This window comes from Falco peregrinus, chromosome Z, assembly GCF_023634155.1.
Source record: "Falco peregrinus isolate bFalPer1 chromosome Z, bFalPer1.pri, whole genome shotgun sequence".
Taxonomy (NCBI): domain Eukaryota; kingdom Metazoa; phylum Chordata; class Aves; order Falconiformes; family Falconidae; genus Falco; species Falco peregrinus.
In genome coordinates, this window is record NC_073739.1 from 83186638 (window position 1) to 83209403 (window position 22766).

General features: G+C 47.1%; 1 protein-coding gene across 1 annotated transcript; it reads right to left on the minus strand.

Moving 5' to 3' along the window:
• Positions 1 to 2707: 2707 nt before the first annotated feature.
• MEX3C (mex-3 RNA binding family member C) lies at positions 2708 to 20794 on the minus strand. The gene is made up of 2 exons (XM_055791132.1): positions 19955 to 20794; positions 2708 to 5827 (listed from the first exon to the last, which is right to left on the minus strand). The coding sequence occupies exons 1-2, from the start codon at positions 20616 to 20618 to the stop codon at positions 4602 to 4604; spliced, it is 1890 nt and encodes a 629-aa protein (XP_055647107.1). The 5' UTR covers positions 20619 to 20794; the 3' UTR covers positions 2708 to 4601.
• Between the last annotated feature and the right edge of the window lie 1972 nt (positions 20795 to 22766).

Genomic DNA, 22766 nt, shown 5'->3' on the forward strand with positions numbered 1-22766 from the left:
GCTTCCCACCCCGAGGTTCGTACCGCTGCTCACCAGCAGTATCTGCAACAGGGAGCAGAAAACAACCCCAAGTTCCGTCCCCAGGAGCCAGGAGAGGTTTCCTTTCCCCCCTGTTACCCCCAACAAGGAACCAGATGTTTCCCAGGACAGGGACTGGGCTTTCAGACCAGACAGCTGCTGCTGCAGGGGGGCAGGGCTGGGAGTCATCCTGCCAGATGAAGGTCCTGAGGGGCTTTTGGCTGATGCCAAACCAGCCTTGCCAGAGCCCCCCCTGCCTGGGGAGAGCTGCTGCAGGAGCGCCCCCCCCCCCCAGGCACCACACAGCCCAGCTGGGAAAGCAGCTCTGTTCTTCAGCGGCTGAAAGAAAAAAGAAAAAAAAAAGAAAAAGAAAAGAAAAGCAGCAAGCTTAATGCTTCCTTAAAACCTCACCTTGGAATGAAAAAAATAAAATAATTTAGCTATTCTAACGAACCTGTCTGGCAGTGGGGCAGACCGGCTCATGCAGATGTATGCCTGGTGGCGAGTGCTTTCCTTTCCATGAACAAGAGTTAAAATTCCAGGCGGGTTAGTCACCCATCACAAGTGCTCCTGAGCATGGAAAAATAAATTCAATTCACGACAGCAAATTGAGGAGAAGTGGAGTTTTTTAAGACCATGCCTGTCTTATGCAACTCTGAAGCAACCACAGCGCTACTTGCTCTGCTAAATAAAACGTGTTGGAGGGGATGGGATTTAAGATGGTTTATGCACATCTAGAAATAACGAGGTTCTATCTCCCTGCTGCCTGAGGTTTTCTGTCCAGGACCTCTTGCTACACTACAACTGCCCCAAGACCCAAGTGAAGTGAATTTAAATACTCTTTGATCTCTTCCCAAGACTTACTATTAAAAAGGCACTTAAAAAGAAATATTCTGTCTTCCTGAGGAAAGTGAACAGAAAGTTTAGATTTGAGGACACAGGCTCCAGGGTGGTGGCTTTGAGGAGCACAAGCAGATACACAGGCTCCACCACCTCCAGGTACCACAGGGATGTACCCCAGAACAGCTGATGATGAAGGAGATGTGAAACAACCCCCACGGAAGAATGGCCCTCGGGCATCTAAAATCCTTGGTGGAGCGGGAGAAATTCATAGACTAGTATCATAGAATGATGTAGGTGGGAAAAGAGCTTTCAGATCAAGTCCAACCGTTAACCCAGCACTGCCAAGGCCACCGCTAACCCCTGGCCCTGTGCTGCCAGGAAGAAGCAGGGATTATTCCCCACCTCCCCAGCCCGCAAAGAATAATCAGAAGCAGGTTCTGGTAATAAACCTAGCAGCACCCCAACATATCTACCCCACCAAGCCCCAGCAAGGCTCCCCTTCAGCACCCCCAGGCTGCAGGGAACAGCCTCGGGCAGCATTGCAAGCAGGATTTATAAATACACACCTCTGAAGCCAAACGGCCTTCAAATGCCTTTTCCTATTGACTGCTGTCACTCACCTCCATCCCAGGGAAGTCCATCCATGGTCCAGGTGCTCTGCTTTGCTGCAAACCTTCCCGGAGGGGAAGGGCTCCCTCCCACAGGCACCCACTGGTGAGAAATCAAAGAATCGTTTTGGCTGGAAAAGCCCTTTAAGGTCATTGAGTTAACCCAGCACTGCCCGGGATGCTTCAACAGGGAGCAGTGATAAATCTGGATGGACATCGCTCAAGTACCCAAACACACCACAGCGACAGCCACAACACCCAGACCAAGGAGCCTGCCGCTGGGCTCCTTCCAACTGCAAAACCAGAGTCAAAGAAGGAGGAGAGGCAAGAGAAGGCAGCTCATGGCAAGGAGGGGACGCGAGGACTTTCAATGGAAACAAGCGCTCTGCACCAGGCACAGGGCGCAAACCACCATCAGACTGGGAGGAAAACCAACAGGAGACCCGCACAACTTGACGCCAGGAGGTACTTTCGCAACACCCTGTTGGAGCAGGTCCAGGGGAAGCCACGGGGATGGTCAGGGGCTGGGGCATCTCTGCTGGGAGAGCTGGGGTTGTCCAGCCCGGAGAGGAGAAGGCTCCGGGGAGACCTTACTGCAGCCTTCCAGCACTTAGAGGGGGCTCAGGAGAAAGATGGGGACAGAGTTTTTAGCAGGGCCTGTCGCGACAGGACAAGGGGGATGGTTTTAAACTCAAAGAGGGGAGATTCAGACTAGATGGAGGGAAGAAATGTTTTATGCTGAGGGTGGTGAGGCACTGGCACAGGCGGCCCAGAGAGGTGCCCGATGGCCCATCCCTGGGAACATCCAAGGCCAGGCTGGACGGGCTCTGAGCAACCTGATCCAGCTGAAGGTGTCCCTGCCCATGGCAGGGGGCTGGGCTGGAGGGACTTTGAAGGTCCCTTCCCACCCAAACCATCCCATGATTGCTGCTGCTGGCTGATGCTCACCAATACCAGCATGTGGAGTTTACCTCGCTGCTGTGCTGAAAGCCCCCTGAAATGCAAGCTCCCGAGTGTTACAGCTGGAAGACCACGAGTTGCTTGTCAAAGGCAGCATGTAAAGTCAGGAATTAGTGGAAAACAAGATTCTTTGCACATGAAGTCACCCAGCCACACCAAAGCCAGGTCCATGGTGTATTAAGCACTGGGAAACCCCCTGGGTGGGGGGGGGCATCAGCTAGCCACAGCCCCCGTGGGCTGCTCCAAGTGACAACTATGAAGACAGCAGAACATTCAAGTTAATGGAAACAAGTCTTTATTAAGTAACTTTTAATATCAGAAAAATAAAACTCTTGTAATTCTCTTTACAGCAAATATATAATATCAGTGCTTTGGCCATCATAAGTTAAAGGCCCTTTATCATAAAATATATGGTTTTTAAACTTTACTCAAATTGAATTTATAATCCCTATGACCTCCCTACATATACATAACAAAAAGTGTAGTAAAATTAGCAAATACTAAACTATATTGGTAGTTTATCATTCTTAGTTTGTGGTTTATAGAAATGGTACACGCACCTAATGTCTGTTGGTTCCTTGGCTTATTAGTTGCAGTGTACGATGCAATAAAATACAAAATACATGCTTGGTGAACATTTGTTCATATCTACGAGACTGCGGCTAGAGATTAGGTTTCAATACTGACATGTAACTATTCTACAAGCAATTACAGCATTAAAGTTATGCAGTACATAATATGCCATCAAGGCAACTCTTATACTGAAAATCATAAAATAAAAACCGTTATTTGTAAACTTTTATACGAAATGTAACTCTTCAAGTGGAAATAAAAAATAAAATTTTCTGTATATTTACTAGTTCAATACACATAATTTCTTTTTTGTTATACTGAGAAAAAAAGCTTTGTCTCGTTTTGGGAAAATAATGCTTAAAAAAAAATAGAAAAATCCACCAGAACTCCACTTTGTGTCTTTTTTTTGTTGTTTTAATATATGCCAGCACAGATTTGGGAATGCACTGAGGATGAAAAAGCTAGGAACATCCACAGGTTGAAATGTAAGAAGCACGTTCAGAAGACTTTTTTTTTTTTTCCCCTCCTTGTGATTGGAAAGAGAGTTTTGAAATGAAGTAAACTGATTGCAGAGCCCCTGTCACAGCTGCTGTCATGAATAATACAAGGGCACATACGCAACTCCCCCTTTTTCCTTTTCCTTACTAAAAATAAAGTATCTATTTATATATATGTGCAAGACAAATACAGATTGAACATAAAAATGCTTCACATTTTGAACTATATACTCTTTACAAATGTAATTTAAGAACAGCTTGATCAGACTAATGAACGGAATGTCAGCATCCTCAATGTAAGTCGAAGTATGTGCATCCCAAAGCCCTTACTGAAATGGGATGAAGCCAGACAGACTTTTCCACATTACACAAAGAAAAGCAGTGAGTAGGAATTCACAAACCAAGACGTTCCTGATCCTCTGAACATACTGCCCTTAACCTGTTGGACAAAATGGAGGTGCATCGGGCCGCTTCTCTCGCCCCACCTCACCTCATTATCTAAACCTGCCAATAACATAATCCATTTCAATAAATCAAACTATGCTTTTAAAAAAAGTAGTATTTGCAATGCTGAAGAATTAGGCATAAGTTGTTGCATGAAGCAAAAAGAAAAAAAAAATATTTCCCCAAACCTGTTTTTCAAAACTGGCAGTGTAAAGAAGGCAGCATTGGAAGTGTTGTTTGATATATTGATAATGCCACAAACTCTCCACAGCAGACGAGTACTTCTGCATTCAGGCGACGAGGTTCATTGCTGCCAGCACACAGAAGTCAAACGCTTAACAGAGATCCTTTAGAAAGCCTGTAAAATTTGTTTTTTCAGTTGTGTAATTGATGAAAACTTCCCCTCCCTGTGCCAGACAATCACACCAGATGTATCTCTGCTAAACATGCCATCTGCTTACACTGAACCGGACAGAGACCACCTAGGTTTAGTGTTACCGTAGCAGCCTTTTGAGAAAGTAGAAATTTATTAACAACTTCAGCCTAATCCCAAGAAAGCCCAACAGTCAGAATTCATTAGGAAGTTTACTAGAGGGTACCATTACACCCATGCCTTTAAGAGTTTTTAAGAAGTCCATATACAATAATATCTATATATTTAAGAGTGAATTTGGATTGCCTGAGTAACAGCTGTCTGGCAAACGGGACACGATGGCGTTTCCTTTTCACAGATTTTGTTGGCACACTCCATGCAGAAGAGATTGTGGCCGCAGGGGACCAGGGCCGCAATGACTTCGCTCTCGAAGCAGATCACGCAGTCGTGCTTCCGTCTCGACTCGGGGGGCGAGCTGGACGTGGAGCCCCCGTTGGAAGAGGAATAGCTGTTGGTACCATTGGAAAAAGCGGGGATGTATATGGGAAGGCCGGCTTGGTGGCCAGTGCTAGGCGGGTCGCTCCTCACTCTCCTAGCCAGCGGGTGATCGAGACTTTCTGGAAACGTGGGTGACAGGCGAGGAGTAGACGGCTGGCTCCCTCGGTGCTGAGGCTTGGCGTTACTAGCAGGGTCGCTACCGAAGCCAGAGAGAGGGTTTACAGGTTCAAAAGGAGTCCAAATGGTTTGGGAAGGCGTCGGTAAGGAGTCATATGCGGGAGAGTCGACCGCAAGGTCTTCCGTGCCCACCGAAGGCAGTGCTTCTCCAAACCAGAAGTTGCCTGTGCTGAATGGACTCGTGGGGCTGAAGTCAGCCAATCTATTGCTTCCAAAATAGGAATCTGTGGAGCCACTTCCCAAGGAGCTGGAGCTGTCATTTCTATAATTAGAAATCATTCTGGTGCGGCTAGGAGGGACAAGATTAGAAGCAAGCCATGCAGACCCGAGAGTGCCACCTTCGAAGCTCACGTCAGTACCGTTGTAATGGAAATCGTTCTCTTCGTTCAGCTCTATGTAGTTCCCAGTACGCATGGCTATGTGCATCTCTATCTCCTCACGCGCGCGGTCGACGTTTTCGGGCATTCCTGTGACTTCGAAGACTGGCTCCTTGTCTCTGCTGGGAGTGACTATGTAGGTATGGGTCTGCTGCTGAATTCTTTTGATTGTAGCTCCTTTCGGTCCAACCACTAGCCCAACTACACGGTAAGGCACCCTGACTTGGACTGTCGTCTGACCTGGCAGGTTGGGGGTACATGGCAAACCTCCCAGGGCAGGGCCGTTCTTGTTGCGCGACGCTCTGATCATGGAGAAGTGTTCGGCAGCTGACAGAATTTCCCTTTTGGCCATGGCTACGTCCTCTTTTCGTCCAGTGACAACAAAGATGGGCTCTTCTCCACGAACGGGGGTCTTAATGTAAGTATTTGTCTTGGCCCGTAGTGCTTTTATTTTGCAACCTGTTTAAAGGAAATACATGCAAGTTTAGCGAGACATCTAAGTTTAGAAAGCCACAAGAAAGCAGTCTATTTTAAGCTGTTTGAGAGCTTCAAGAAACCATAGGGTGAAACCAGAAGCAGCTGTTTTCATCTCTGCAAGCCACATTACAGAAAGTGGTAACAACTTCTACCTATTATTTCCAAACAGACCTCTTGACACTTGGGAGCCACAAACTGTTTTAGCAACATTTCTTGGGCTGCTTTAGCCTATAATTTCCTCAATTACTATTAGATGGTGAACAAACGTGGATGGCTTTTTCTCTCCAAGAGCCATGCTTGTGATTATCCCATAAACATTGGTGGGTTTAATTTTTTTCCATCGATGGGGTATCCTTCAGTTATTTTTAAGATCCTGCAAAAAGGAGTCAAGGCTCACTCATTTGCGCACGTAACTCTACTGGTATGCTAGCCTTTCACTGACAAGCGTGACCTAAAACCAAATCAAACATTTACAAGCAAGAGAAGGGTATCTCAACCTCTGTAGGATATAGATAAAATTATTGAGTTACTGAGAACTCTTCATTTGCTTCCTGTTAGCAATAAATGTTATTTAAACCTTACTCTTCCCTGTGGGATGAAGGAGCTACTCCTTGAACTGTCAAGTAGGAGTTCAAGCGGTTTGTTGCATGCAAATAAGGCTTGCTATGTGATATTATGTGCCTACGTGGAATTTCTCTCGTTACCTGGGTAAACACAGTCTGAAAGAGAAGCACAAACTTAGCGGAACATTTGTCTCTGGTTTTTGGAGACTGAATTATAAAGTTTGCCAGGACACGGCGGTGATGCTTACGGTGTTTTGGCGTGGTGCATACAGAAACACCTTCTACCCATCACAGGACCAGAACAGCAGGCAGCGCAAAATTAAGACACGCAAGCAGGTCCGTGACCTGCAAGAGAGCCTACTGGACTCAGTCTTAACTGAATTTCACCTATATTAAAACCAATTCAAAAGCACATCACCCTAAATGTCATTTTACAGCAAACCTCATCTTGAAATAACTGTAAGCAACATTTGCAGATCAAGTGCTTTTAAGCATCATTTCACTTGCAGAGTGAAATTTGTTCCCATTTTTCTCATTTACTTGAAGTACCTCATGTCTGGGTCCACAAAAGTGTCTCTCAAAATAGAATTGTGTCAGTCCCTCACACCCAAGTACCACTAGCAATAATTTTACAGTTCAAAGGCCAAAGATGCACTTTAGTCAGGACTATCTAGTAACAGAAAAAAAAGCAAATACACAGATGCAAGCTGGAATAGAGGGAAGGAAGGGCTGCTTGTTGCAGGGCCCCTGCACACAGCAAGGAAAAAAGCTGAACACAACAGCCCTTTGTTTCCAGGACACAGCTGGAGAGGAAGTTCATTATCTTCAACAGCTCGTCAGGAGGGCTCTCAGAGGCCCTACCTCCACCAGAAAGCGCAGGGAGGACCACGGGAGGGCTCCCGCAAGGCCAGGAGCGAGGCACAGGCAGATCTGCACAAAGAGGGGGACACAGACCCAGGAGCCCCACAAGTAGTTTGGCAAGCGCAGCAAGTATCTGCAGGGGAGAACAAACCCATGAGCCTCAACCTCCCAGGACAGCCCGCTGAGAAGGGCATTAGTGCTCTAGCAGATAAAAGAGGGGAAAAAATACAGACGTGAAGTAGCAAAGCAGAGAGCCTTTGAAGCCGTGCCATTTCCCTGCTCGTAACAGACAGCAGCACCTCGCTTTGGCAATTTGCTTTTACTCTCTCCACCTCTTTGTTTGCGTTTTTTCCTCTTAAGTACATCTGCTCACCCGCTCTGCTTCCCATTCCTCCACAGTTACTCAGAAAAGATGGTGGGCTCAAACCTTAAACCCGTAAGGATCCCTAAAATGGTGCTGATGAAGTTTTCACACCCATCAAGCCCTCTTTACTGGAAGACCTGAAACCAAAGTCATCTCCTGGTGGGTATTAATTATTTTCCAATTTACACGACTTATTTTCATTTACTCCACCCCACCCAAGTATATATCCTTATTTCCTAAAAACTACTGAGGCAGCATTTAAATACCAGGAGCATCTAGCACAAGACACACATGTATTAACAGCTATATAATTCTTTTCCACATGCCACAGTTCAGAGCCTACTTTATTCTAGATTCTGAAGCGCCTTAGCAATTCTTACAGTTTACATTTTAGACAAGATTTTCCCAATCTTTTAGAAGCCCAGATCAAGTGAAAAATCTGCACCTTCAGCTCCATTCCCCACGTGAGCTGCAACTCCCAGAGACTGCTTTGCCAGAGCCACATTTCCAAAGCACTCTGGTGCGAAGAAAAGCCTTCTCGCCTTTCTTCCGCAGGCTGCTGAATGATGCAGACCAAGGTGGGCAGAGCTTTTCTTTTAAGGCATGAGTCACATACCTAGAAAGCAGGGGCCAAACGCTGCCTCAACTCCCTGCAGTGGCAGAACAAGACTTTTCAGCATTGGAAAGATGGCTTCAATGGAAAGCCGACTCCGCAGACCGTCAAGGTCAACCCTCAAACTTGATCTGAAGTTAGGAAGAACTGAAGAAAGTCACCACATACAAAACCCAACATTTCTGAATGAGTCAGTCAACACCCACTGGGTTTTGTCTGCAAGGAGTGCTGGAAAACCCCGCAACAGCCAGTCATGTCAAAACGCGAGGTCAGTAGCCCATTCTACCACCTCTGAAGGATGATCTTTCTATTTGCTTTTACCCAGCTGCTCTGGCTTCCCACCCTCCCCCATTAGTCACTACACTGAGGCGATGATACAAAGCACGGCTGATCCCATCCCCTCTCCAACAACTCACAGCAACCAGAGGCACTGCGGCCACAATGACACAAGGTCGGTCAGCTATGAAGTCACATGGCCAAAGGATGAATCAAGAAGTTTCCCAATCCCCTGAGCTAAGTAATCACAGAAAGACAAAGGGGAAAAAAACAAAACATACTGCCCCACACTTTTGTAATAAATCATCAGATCTTTGTATCCAAGATTCTGAAATACACAGATTAAAAAAAGCCTGAAAAGAGGACTTCTAGACTGGGAACTCAATATAATCAAACCTTTCAACGTAATTTTAGTTTTGGTATGATAATGGAAGTTATTCAATACAAGTTATCATGCTTGGTTCAGCAGCATAAGCACTCCTAAGCAGCATGTTCAGCCCTAAGTACATACTGACATAGTTGATGCAAACCCCTTTAGTTTTGCTTTTGTTTAGGTAAAGATTTAGTGCTTGCAAAGCTTTAGTACTTGCCTGCCCAGGCACCCGAGGAGGAGCTGAGCCTGTACCAAGCCCTGCAGGCAGCATTCATCCTGTGCTGGCTGATTTGTATCATTCTTCTCAAGCCTCCTCCCCATTTTTCCCTTAAGAGGATTATCTGACTGAACATTTTAAACACACTATGAACGTTATACTCCCCAGGAAACTTAAAGGTAGCTCTGAAGGAACAGTTTACCTCACACAGCTGATTTAAAATGATCACATACTTTCTTATTAAGAAAAGGTGACAGGGAGACAGATTATTTCTGCCCTCCCCCCCCCCCCCCCCCCCCGGAAGTGAGAGTGAGATGTAGCAGCCACAGCACCCACAGTCCTTACCCATCGCAGCACCAGCCAGCTCAGCCTTCACTCCGACTTTCACCTTTCATCATCACAAACGGGACAAGGTAAGTCAAACCCAGTACCAGGCCACTTACTCCACTAGGGAAACTCCCTGGTGGTGCCGGCAGAGCCAAGTGACCGCAGCGGGAACACTGTGCACGCCTGCCTCATGCCACGCCAGCGGGCCTGCTGCCATGGACCACCAGCAAAAGCATCCCCCTGACTCCTCTGCCCAGGAGAAATGGAACCTTCCTCTCCATTTCTTTCTTCTGCTGAATTCACCCCAGTGCCACACACTGGGAATGGGACAAGGATTGATTGACAGATGAGGATCCTTTCGTTACATGGTCTCTTCCAATGGGAAGGGAGTCCTTCATGCTTCTCAGTACCAGTATTAGCAAAATGCAGCCTGTCAAAGCAGAGAAGCAGGGACACACACTTCATACCCACGTCCCTCCTCCAGCTCTTGCCAAACACTGTGAAACTGGGCTTCAGGCATGCACAGGAACCCAAACCTTCTTACCATCACGTCTGTTTAACCTTGCCTCCTCAATTACATAGGGCTTTAGGAAAAAAAATCCTGAAAAAAAAAGAAGTTTACCTAAATAGAAACCCAAAGGGCACGGTGGGTAAAAATTCAGCATGCAGCCCCTGTGAACCACAGTCAAATGATGATACCAGTTTCTTCTCCTCCCCTGCTCCTGCCAAGTACCTAGCTACAAGAGAACCTCCTGTAGCTCCTTAGACACACAAGCCCTGTGGGAAGCCACGGGTACCGCCTGGACTGTCAGAGCAGTGAGCAGGGTGAAGCTGCATTAGCCCCAACTCCTCTCTGACGCAGAAGGCAGGGCTGATGAGCAGCCCCGACCAAACCTGGCATCCTCCAACTTGGCCCCAGAGCAACTGCAGGCAAAGCAGAGATCTCGCAGATAGGCCTCCGCAGCTCATCAGCGCTAAAGACAAAGCCCTAGTTCACAGGAATATATTTTTCAGTAGCTTTGCCGTTATCTGAAGAAAGGCAATACTGTATTACAGCCTCCACTCTGCATACAGTCTTCAGCACCCTAACCACCGATTTTGCAATATGCTGACACCACGCAAGGAGGCAGCGACAGAATAATTAGTGGCATCGACCTGGAACCACAAGTTGCTGGTAGAACCATGACTAATTCCTTGCCTAGAAAGTAAGGGCAGGGTCTGGGAAGTCCCCGCAGGGGATGGCACAGCGGTGCCAGGCCGGCCAATGTGAGAGGGGACTGCACAGGGATTTGTTTTCTCTGAACCTGCAACTGTTGTGTATGGACAGAGCTTTAAAAGTAGAGCCTGTTAAGCTGGCACAGCCCTTATTTCATTGCCAAGTTGCCACAAGCTTTTAATTGGAGAGTGAGAACTCCTGCAGCTAAGGTAAGGAAGATTTGCAGAGACTGAAACACTGGGTGTACCAGAAAGCGAACAGCTGCTGGGTCTGCCGAGCATAACACTGCCCACCTGATTAATTTTTCTTTGTTTGTTAATCTACTTCATTAAGAATGACTGCTGTACGTGTTTTTCAGCAGAGCTGTTTCATTCCCACGGGTGGTACAAGCTGCATTCTTTTGCTTAAACACTGAATGCTCCCTCTCCGATGTGACATGGCTAAAAACATCTATCCCGTTTGTGATCATACAATATATGCCCCACTTACTAATCAGAGATGAAGCTGCATTGGACAGAAAATAAAATCCTATTCCAAGTTGTTTAATGATTAAGCCTCCTTAAGCAGGCTGGCTACCCAAGAAAATTAAGACCAGAACATTTCTTGCACTCCACTAGGTTATTAAAAGTCATATGACATATACTACCTGTTGTCTGGTCAGTTGATGGACTGACTCTGGTTCACCTTTTGCCTAAGATCAATTGATTCATCTCACACCTTGTTTTAATTCATGGACTGGAGAACTTCAGCTCCCAACAATACTGTTTTTTCAACTGGCTGTTGAACATAGCTAGTGGATTAAAGGAAGACAAAGAAAGTAATTTCTCCACACTTGCAAAAGATGATGATCTGTACAAAAAACTAGATCTATGTACTCAGGCAGCTACTTATCAGCTATTACTTATTTATTCTTTTCATTTTTGATTTTAGGAACGAAGGCTGTAAAAATATCGCTTCTAAACTTTGTTTTTGAACAATTTTAGGAGACAGGCTTAACCTGGATAACAATTATCAAACAGAATTTTTTGAATGCAAGTTCTCATTTATTTTTATGCAGCTTTCCATACAGCAAGTTGCAGAAGGTAAACTGAGAGACACCTCACCGCAGAGCACAGCATCCATCCTGAAGACAGGACTAGACCAAGCACCAACGGCTTTAACGGCTCCCCATTAGCATTCTATAGCGCAGATAATAGTCTGATCACTATTTGGGTTAATTAGACAGTAAGATTAGGGCTCCCCTGTGACAACTAGACATGATACATGCCAGAGAGCTAACAAATATGAGTACACCATGAGACAGGAGCAGCTTGCAGCTGGGATTTGCTCAGGCTCACGGGGCAGGCTGTTGGCAGGTTTGGAAACAGGAGGTGACAGTCTCCAAAGAAGAGAGCAGGCTAACTGCTTAAACGGGCACACAGACATGGGCAGATTTTAAGGAACAGCTGTTTTGTTCACCACCTCACAAACCAAAGCGATCTCCTCCTCCCTGGTGGTACCCGAAACAAAGTTCCTTGGAGATGTCCGCATGAAACACACAAGTAGAGTCGTGAGATTAACGTCCCTGGGCAAAGGCTCTTCCTGCAGGCTACCCAAGTGCTAGCCTGCTCTTCACTGGGTTGCATTTTTTAGAGGACATTTCCTATTTAGCACAGTAAGGATGCCTTGTAATGAGAACCCACCAAGCAGAGCTTCTTCCCAAATTTACAGTCCAAAATGTGATATGGATATCATTGCAACCCAAAACTTGGGAACAAAGTTCTGGCTTCCTGCACTGGAGTGTGGCTGTATTAATGGTTGCAGACAACAACTGTACCTGAGAAGTGCTGTACCTTGGTAATGACCATCTTTCACTTCTAACTGTAATGACACCACAATAAGTAATGCTACAAGTAGGCACATTAGTGACATTAGTGTAGAGGAGAAAGAGAAACTCAACTGACAGCCACTCTGATAAAGTTACTCTAAGAGAAGGAAAGAAGACATACAGGTCTCTCACAAAAAAATAAAAATTAGAGCATTTTATACCAAAGACATTTTTCCTACCTCCTGACCCCATCATTAACTTACCACTGCAATCAAAGGCTTTTAGTTACACTGCAGTTACCAAACCCCCATGCCTGCCTGTGGGACATTTCAATATGACTCACGCTATATATAGCGACCGAGACTGCTCCCATTATAATTCCATCACACTTACCCATTTTTGGGGAGCAACTGACCACTTACGTCGCTTTGTATTTTTTACATGTTCAAATGCTAAGAGGAGACATGACTTTCCTACTTGTCATCATCCAGCTGGGTTTTTAGGCTAGATACTTTCCAGACCTGCACTTCAAGTCTGAACACACCAGGCGCCGCAGCCACATGGGCTCGCTTAGGTACCGGGAAGCAGGACAACCTGGAGATGCCGAGTACTTCAACTGAGAGCCAAGGAATCACAGTCAACTACTTGGCTGTGCCAGACCACAGGGAGCAGGATTTTGGTTGGCCCTACTGCTGCCAAGCTAACAGGTGGGAAGAGGTCAGCTTTAAGTGTCTCCGATGATGCTGAGGAAGCTTCCCAAGATAGTTTGTGAACTCTCAGGGACACTTCCCTTTTCTGGGAAACAAAAGCCCTGGCTACAGAACCACACAGAAACTCTTTACTGAGGATTTCTTAGTTATGCATCAATTTATCAATCCATTTAGATATCAATCCTGTACAGAATGAAGTAGTCAGCCTGCACACTGTTTCTTTTCTCTATCAGGCTGGGACAATCTCTCAAATCAGCAATCTTACCGGCAGAGGAATATTCCAATTCCCAAGACAGACTGCAACTCAGTAAACAAGTTACATGCTGCAAAAGAGCTAGAGGGCAGCAACTTATATTATTAATTACTTGCACTACTGCAGCACCAGGCCCATGGCAGCAGCTGCTGAGCATAATTAGAAAGATTCAGTAGTAGAAAAGCGATCATTATGAGAGAGAGTACATCCAGGCAGCTACAGGAAAACAGTTGTTTCCATTAGGAACACTCATCTAGTGAATATAACAGATTGGTGCAAGCAACAGGATTGGGAAAGCTGACCTGCCAAAGGAGGCTACTAAAAGGGACCACCACTCAACATGCCACACAGCGTGCCACGATGGCCAGTAAAAGGAAGATTGCAAAAAACCTATGCAAATCTTCACCTGCACCCAATCCTCGATTCAAAAGTGCTGTGACACCTGTTTTTTCACACACAAAAATCCTACGGTATATTGTAAAATGAACTAGAAGGTAAAGAGTAAGAGATACTGTGTTGTTGTTCAAAGGAGCAGCAGAGAACTCTGTGCAGGCTGCAGAGCTACCGACTCATATCAGTGAAGGAAACTCAGATCTCAGACGTTGGCGAGATCTCATGAACTTAAAGGAATACCTGCAAGAGAGAGAAAAGGAAGACATTCTTAAAGAGTAACTGAAATTTGAAACAAATGCTTGATTTACAGCTTTTTGGTCTTGCCTTTGATTAAATAATAATTAAAAAAAATTATGTTCTAGTGCTCAGCAGCCTTTTTTTCTTACAGCGAGTTTGCAACCCTACTCCTGTTAAATTTTTTTGCCTGCAATGAGGAATTGGCTCTGTGGGGTGGAGATATTGCATGAAAAACAAATTTAAGATCTCTGAGATGTCCAACACTTCATTTAGAACAAAGCTTCTCTTCCAGAAATTCAGACCACAGTGCACCAGAAGAGAGAGCAGCATGAGCTAAGACAGGGAAACACACAGTATCTGCTGACTTTAACAGCTTAAAAAAACATTCATCACCGTTTTCTCATGCCACAGACAGGTTAGCCCAGTGCAGTTCGGAAGCACATTAATCATGATTTCTTTTGTATGTGCATGTCAAACTTTACAAAACCCATACTCTTTCAGAACACAGCTATTTTACAAGAAAAACAATAAGGACCAGAGGCTTAGAAACTGCATTTTACCTTGCAGTATTTATATTATTTTAATTTCAGCTTCATAAAAAAAAATCTTACTTATGCAGGTATTCATATGTTAAAATCTACAGAATTTCTGGCAGACTACAAAAGAGAAAAAAAATATCTCCAGCATGCACTGTTTGGTGTGCTTCCCACCCAACAAGCCAGACAAGAGCAGCATTTATGACTGAGGATTTATGATCCCAGCTGGAGAACCTGCACCCTTCTGACACACTTTGCAACTCGAGTTGGAACTTTGCATAGCACAAATGACAAATAGCAGAACTGAAATGATGTTTGTCACACAGTACCAGAGCAATAAACCACCGAAACTTCAGCAGTGACTGCAGACTGTGCCAGGCCACGGTATGCTCATGTTCCTGGAGTTCCAGGCTCTAAAAATGACAAGACTTCCAACTTCTTAGAAAAACAGCTTTTATAATGGATTTCAACAAATGCCTCAAGTTTTCTTTCAGTCTTTAGAACAAGCCATTTAATACAGCATTTATTAACCTGCTTGTTATAGAAGACGCAAAAAAAAAGTCATCTGAAGTTTAACTGCCTTTTCAGCTTTCACTTAAAATAAGTCAGCTGAACCTGTGGTCTTTGTGGCAATCAGCTGACACCAAGATACATGATGACTTCACTCACACAAATTAAACTTATTCATGAGAGTGGAAATCTTAGAGCATCCAGTTTTAAAAAACAACAATATGCAACTCAGACTAGTTAACTATGCTCATGCTGACTACTTCTTACAGGTCAGGAATTAATAACCAGTCACGGCTACATAAGTATTGTCAGTAATTCAGTAACATTATTATCACAACCCACCGAGACATAAAACCAGACATACTGTTCTTTCTGAAAGGACTATAATTATCTCACCATAGGACATTTATGTACTGTACTCAGCTAACACAAGTATTTGCTCCAGGATTGTTTTAGCACTGTTTCCACTCCCCGAGAGCAATAGCTATTGTTTTTATTTGGCTGTTCATCTCTGCCAGATAGTTATCAGCTACCAACAACTTAATAAGAATTTGTTTTGTTGTTTCAACTTACAGGACTATTTTAAGCAAAGTAGTATTTTGCTCAAGAGCCCACATTCAAAAGCAAAGAGCAAAAAGGAGCCCAAGATCATTAAATATGCATAAAAATGTTATTTTAGTTGCAAGGCTGTCTCATGCACAGCAGTTTTGTCATTATCGATTTAATCAGTGAAATAGGATGATATCATTCCTCCTCCTCTTACTCATCTGGGGTTTGGAGACCGCCCTGCCCGTTTCAAGTTCTGCAGCCATCATCCAAACTATGTGTACTGAAGGAAGAGAAGCATCACGCTTTACAGTTAAGTAGCTTCAACTCGAGCGATGTCTTAGACAAGAACAGTATTGTCAGCTTCATCAAGGATATAAATGCTTGGGAAATCTCGTTACTTGGACAGTCGCAATGCTGGAACACTTTAGCAAATATATTCCAGCAATCATTATCTGAAGGCAGTGAATACACTCAGGGATGCAGCATCTCCCTACAGGACAGACTTTTGTCCCTTCCAGCATCTCTCAAGTTTTCTGTTCATGTCTTCAGACACCATCCCTCTCTCGTGCATTATTCAAAAGAGCTTTTAGTGTTTAAACATGTCTTTTTTTTTAGCATAAAGAGAGTAGTGGGGAGCACTAAAGACTCCAGTGAAACTTGTCAAATCCTTCTCAATGCCCACCAAGCCATGGCAGGACTACTACAGAAAACCACCATCACCAACTTTATGTATGGGAAACAGTTTTCAGGTGATCCACTGCAGACTTTCAGAAGTCCTTCACATGCTTTAGAGATTAAAAAAAATAGAATCTTACAAGTTGGACCGCCACAAGTTTTTTTAAGTCTGGATACACACTTATATAATTTTGGGTATACTCCCTATGCCAGCTTTTCTCAGTCAAACAAGGTCACCTCCTCAGCAATGCAGCTTTCTTGCTACCACTTCTCAAAAGCACTTTCTCCAACTTTTTTCTTTTTTAACCCAATGCAACTTTGTGCATGCAGGATTTTTTAGCTGCTGACAGCAAAGGAAATCACTTTTCTGATCAGCATGATGACTGGCCAACTTACTGAAGGTTGGATTCAACAGCTAGTTCAAATTCATACAGGAAGCCTGTACAATGCCATGAATGGAATCTAGTTTTCCTGGCTTCCAGTCACATGCCTTTAGAAGAATAAAAGGATACAAATATCTCCTCCTTTGTTGCTCACCTTTGAGATTCTTCCACTTCAAAGACTACAAAGAATTATATTACACTACGCCAACCACTGTCCGTCAGCTTAATTTTGGAGGGTACAAGTGGAATAAAAAAAAAAATGTTGAGAACATCTAAGATTCAAAAAACACCCAACAACAAAAATAAGCACAGGAAACTCACCAGGTTTCAGAGATACTACAGAACTTTTTTTATTATTATTTAAGAAGGAATTCCTACAAGTCATTAAAAGAAAATCCTACTTAAGCCTTTTCCAGTGATACAAAAGCTTCCAGCAACAACACACTGAACTACTGCCACAATAACTAACCCAGCAGCCTCCAACGTAGCTTCACAAGAAAACAGTCAACCACAAAGTACGTTTCAGGCACTTCACACCTTCCAAAGCTGCAACATCCCACATCTGTGCACAGCTACCAGCACGGATTCGGCAAGAGCATCTACCCAGGTGGGAACCTGCAACATAGTGACCTTGAGCAGGGCTGTGGGAGCACCACTTCAGCACCTGAAGTGCTATATTTCTGAAGCTTGCACATAATTGGAAAAAGTGTTACATGCAAGCACTGTCAAGGTTTTTGCTTGTCTACAGCTCTCTTGGGAATTGGGGGCTCCTTCAGTCTGATACTGTGTCTAGAAATTCTCTTCCTCCATGCAAAAAAATTAAATTTGGATAAAGAATACTATGGAATTCTGGTTATCATTACTCTTTCAATTAGGGGGTTAGGACTTACAATAAACATGTTTTCAGACACAGCAGCGGGGCCTCCAGCAAAGCCTAGATCAAACTCAGCACTCATGGTATTTCAGAGCTGATGTTTTTGGGCCGCAGACATTTCAAGTTCTTTTTATACCTCACGAAGACAGCAACAGAAAGAATATAAACTTAATCTTCGTGAAAATCCATCAGAAGTAACATTCCAATTGCATCACCCTTACATAACTACATATTAAAGTATTACAGCATAGAGGAGCCTGGCATAAAACTTCAGCTGAATTTGTTCGAGACAGTGCAACCAGCTGGTTACGGTGCATGCTAGGAAGAGAATATGCAGCACCTTCATTTTTAGAGAGCAGAACAATCAGCAAAGGATGCAGCTTCAGCCAGCCTTGCTCAAAGCAGACCAAGCTGCACTACAGCTGACACCACTTTGCTGGGCTAGAGCACAGACAGACACACACAAAGCAGGTGGGTGAGAGCACAAGAGCCTCTAGCCCATGCCGTCAGCCAGCACAGCTCTGGGCCATAAAAGGAGATGCAAGGACTAGTATTTCTAAGAAATCTGGCAAATATTTAATGGAACTAATACAAGTTATGTAAGTCAGTCTCTAAATGTTAAGTCTCCATCGAATGAGAATTTTGGAGGACCTCCTTACACAAAGCTTTTGGGCAAGTATATTTGGTAATGATTTTTTTAGTTCTCCCTCCACTCCTTCTGCTCCTTCCCCTTTTGTAACCCTAATTCTTTTTATGATACAATCCCTCCCCACAGAGGCTAAATATTTTATCACAAGCTAAACAGTGTGACATCAGATAAGAAATAAAAGCAGAAGCAGCAAATGAACTCTTCAGGAACAGTGATCCTATTTTTTATGCAAACTCCATTCTCTTGTTTTTAAGGGACTCAAGTACTGAAAAATACACAACTGAGAACAATCCTGATCTGGTGGAGAATAAACACAGCAGCCTGACCAGTCCTTGAAGCCCAACAGTTTGTATTTCTCATTTAAAGGGCTGCAGCAATAACAGTTTTCAGTCCTGTTTTCCACCCTCCTGCACCCCGCCATCCCCAATGACATATGAGCAAAGACTCAAGACATTCAAACACTATTTCTTGGAAAAGATATTTTCTGCTTAAAAGGATGGACTTGTCTGCATCAGAGGAAGCTACCTGCCAATTTCTGCAGCACAGCTGTTGGTTCTCCTTTGACACACCCAACAAAAACCCCACCCTTGACTGCTAAAATCCTAAAATAAACACAGCAAGAGGAAAAAAGAAAAAAAGTCTGCCTAAGCATCAGTGTTCAGTGGGCATTTTAGTACCACATTGGTTTAGACTGGTTTTTACCACTTCGTCCATATTCCAGGGAAAAAAGGAAACAAAAGCCACACTGATGTAGAGACCAGACAGCATAACCACTTGTTATCAGAGCTGATCAGCAAACGAGACACACCACCCCCAAACCAATAAAGAGTAACACACACACAAAAAAAAAAGGAAGAGGAAGAGAGTGGCAACTTCATTGTCTGCTTTTCCACACCTACACTCGACACTGCTCAGCACTTCTCCTGATGCACAAAAAGTGCTTTTAATATTAGGTTCACTGCCAGAGAACTGGCGCAAAACATCATCTTTCTAACTCCTCCAAGCACTGCTCCCACAAGACCACATGAAAGGCCAAAAACGAACATGACATCACCGATATGACCTTATCCTAACAGCGTAACAGAGACCCAGGGAGTCTAGCAAGAGCAATCAACAGGAAGCCACAACCCCAGCAGAAAGACAAGAGCTTCCACCCAGAAGAGGGCTGCATGTGGCTCCTTTCTCCATCTTGCTGGCTCCAGAGGTCCCACTTTGCCTCAGTGTGCTCCATGGGAAGCTGTAGGAAGAGTGTCAGCCCAGGGCCTGCTCTGCCGGGCACGTTAAGAGGCCTTCACCCCAAAGTCTCTGTAAAACACAGTCCAAAGTTCCTGGGGTGAAGCGTGGCTTCCTTCCGAGGGCCACAAGCTGAGCATCGCTGAGGACCAAAGCCTGTGCCAACACCTACCTGCCCACGGCCACACTACACACTGTTTTACAGCCAAAATTAACCATAAGCCAAGGTCTGAGCGAAGCCAGTGCTGGCTCTCGGCTCCTCCAGCAGGGCCGCCTGTCCCCGCTGGGGAAGCCGGGGTGTGGAAACGAGGTAGGCCCCAGGGCCACGAAGCCTCTACCGAGGTGAGGGGGCTCCCCTAGCCGCCTCCCCCCCATGGGGTGCTGCGGCCAGTGGCCTGCCCCGAACCCCGGGGGCCGGGCAGCGGGCCCAGGCCTCGGCCCGGCCGCCCCCCCCCCCCGGGGGCACCCCCCGCCCCGCTGCCCCACTCACCCTGGCGACCCACGATCTCGGCCACATGCTCGGAGCTGGGCACGGGCACGCACTCGGTGGTGTTGACGCTCTTTCGGCGCAGCAAGGCCGCCTGTTCGCCGTTGAGGCCCGCCGCTCCCCCGCCGCCGCCGCCCAGGCCGCCGCCGTAGGCGTGGGACAGCATCGCCGCCATCATGCCCTGAGGATCGTCCGCCCCGCAGAGCACCCCCGCCACCTCCTGCGCATCGAAGGAGGACGAGAGCAGGACGGAGCCCAGCCTCGGCAGCAGCGGGAGCGGCTGGGAGGGCGAGGAGGACGAGGAGAGCAGCAGCAGCGCGGCCGGGTCCTCCTCCTCGTCCTCCCCCGCCAGCAGCTCCTCCTCCAGCTCCAGGTCTCCCTCGTCCCCCGCCGCCGCCTCCTCCTCCGCCTCGCCAGGCCCCGGCTCTCCGGAGGGATCAGGCAGCGGCACTATGCCCGTCCGCCGCCGCCGGGCTTGCCGCCGGGCCGCCCCCACCTCTCCGCCGCCGGCAGCGGGCAGGCCGCAATCGCGGAGGCCGAGAGCGGCTAGGCGCTGCTGGAGCAGCAGCAGCGGCGGGTGGTGCGAGGGGAGGCGCGGCGGTTCGGCGGGCTCGGCGGCGGGGGAGGCCGCGGCTGGGGAGGCCGCGGCGGTGCTGCCGCTCGGCATGGCGAGGGAGGCGGTGCGGGCCAGGGTTAGCGGCGCCGGGCCGCCATGCCGCGGCGGGCAGCGAGCGTGGCGGGCGCGGCCTCGGCACGGGGGCCGCGCTCTTCAGCGCGCCTTTTGTCCCATGGCGCTCCCCTCGGCGGCGGCCGCGGGCGGCGGCGGCGGCGGCGGGGGCGGGGCGAGCAGGAGGAGGAGGAGGAGGAGGCGGTGCCGGCCCGCCCCGCGCTTGCCGCTCCGCCATTGGGCGGTGGAGCCGGTTCCTGGGCGGGGCCGAGGGGTGGGCGGGGCCTTTGGGTGTGGCGGGTGGAGGCCGTTACCCGCCCCCTTCAGGCCCCCAGGGAGCCTGCGCCTGGTCGGGGGCTGTGAGGGGGGCTGGGGGGGGGGCCGGGGTTCAACCCGCCCGCCTTGGTGAAACGGGGCGAGAACGAAAATACATTAAAAAGAATCACAAACCAAATGAAATCAAACCAGAAGTCATTGATAGATCCTCGTGTTTCGCTGGCCACCTCCCCGTTGAGGTGAAGGCTCTGATACGAGTTACGGCCCTGCGATTTTTCATGGCTTAGTGTCTGTACGAGTCCTAGGTGAAAATTGTCAGGCAAAACGTGAAGGAACTTGTTTGCAAATGTGATTGTGCTGGCAGGAAGAAGTCAGGAATGAAATGGGACTTCTTGACAGTGTTCAAGGTTGCCCCTGGAATGGCGCGGTGGGCTCTGGGCCCGTCGCTCCCAGACAGACCCTGAGGGGCTGGAGCGTGCCCAGAGCCGGGCAGGGGGCTGGGGAAGGGGCTGGGGGAGCTGGGGGGTCAGCCTGGAGAGGGGGGGCTGAGGGGAGACCTTCTGGCTCCCTGCAACCCCCTGAGAGGGGCTGGAGCCAGGGGGGTCGGGCTCTTCTCCCAGGGAACAGGCGACAGGACGAGAGGGAACGGCCTCACCTTGTGCCGGGGGAGGGTTGGGTTGGGAATGAGGGAAAATCCCGTCACGGAAAGGGTGGCCAAGGCTGGCACAGGCTGCCCGGGGGGCTGGCGGCACCCGCCCTGGGGGGATTTATAACACCTGTAGCTGTGGCGCTCGGGGCCAGGGCTTAGCGGTGGCCTTGGCAGTGATGGGTTAGCGGTTGGACTTGGTGATCTGGAAGCTCTTTTCCAACCTAAACGATCCTATGATTCTATGACTCTGAAGTGAAATCATGAGCAAGGAGTGAAGACCACTCGCTGCTGTTTCATGTGCCAGCGGAGAGTGTCTGGGGAGGAGCACAAAGTTTGTTTGAAAACATGATTACGCGGTCATGAAGAGTCGGGAATGAGACAGGGCTTCTTGATTCTGAAGTAAAATGATGAGCAGGGAATGAAGACAGCTCACTCCTGTTTCATGTGCCAGGGGAGAGAGCCTGGGGAGGAACACAAAGCAGAGGGTGACATGGGCCTCCACAAAAACAAGACTAGAAAGTGGTCTTCAACAGCAGCCTTCAAGGTCAGCGGGAGCGAAGCTGGGTTGTTCTTGTAGTCAAGGAAAGGCATGTGTAAATAGTTGAAATTCAAATGTCAGAGCAAGAATTGGGGTTGTGTAGCTGCTTCCTGAAGATGTTAGGCTACGAAAAGGTTCTGGGGAAAAGCCCAAGTCTAGGTTAGAGATACCAGTGTCAATCCCAGTGCAGGCAAAGGGAGAGGCCAGGGTAAGAGCATGGGCTGGCAGAGATGAAAAGTTTGATATTCACCATGTAGCTGTGAGCTGGCAGACAATTGTCAGATGTGAGAGGGACAGCAGATCATTAACTGGTGTAGAAAGGCAGAGGTCTGGAGCAGAAGGATCAGTCTGTACACTGTTGGCAAGGGAAGGGGAGATTTCCAAGAGAGGAGCATGATTTACCATGCCGCAGGTGGCTGACGGGTCCAGGAGAAGGAGGTTGGGTCTGGCAAGCATGGCAAAACCCCTAGGATGCCAAGGTGGAGGACTTTTGAAAAGAAACGAGGTCTGAACCAGAGGAAAAGCTCTCCAGACAGCAGCAGTTGGTCTCAGTGCATGTTCTCAGCAGCCAGATGTCCATGTCATTGCAATCACTGGGGGTGTTAATTGGCACCCAGGTGGATGCTGCTCACAGTCAGACAAAAGTTCAAATTGCCTTGCTGTGACTGCTCCATTATCTAGAGCT

Coding starts and splice junctions, on each gene's coding strand:
- MEX3C (XM_055791132.1), bottom strand. CDS start 20,618: ATGCCGAGCGGCAGCACCGCCGCGGCCTCCCCAGCCGCGGCCTCCCCC. Junction 5,828..19,954: donor CGAGATCGTGGGTCGCCAGG/GTGAGTGGGGCA, acceptor TCCTTTAAACAG/GTTGCAAAATAAAAGCACTA.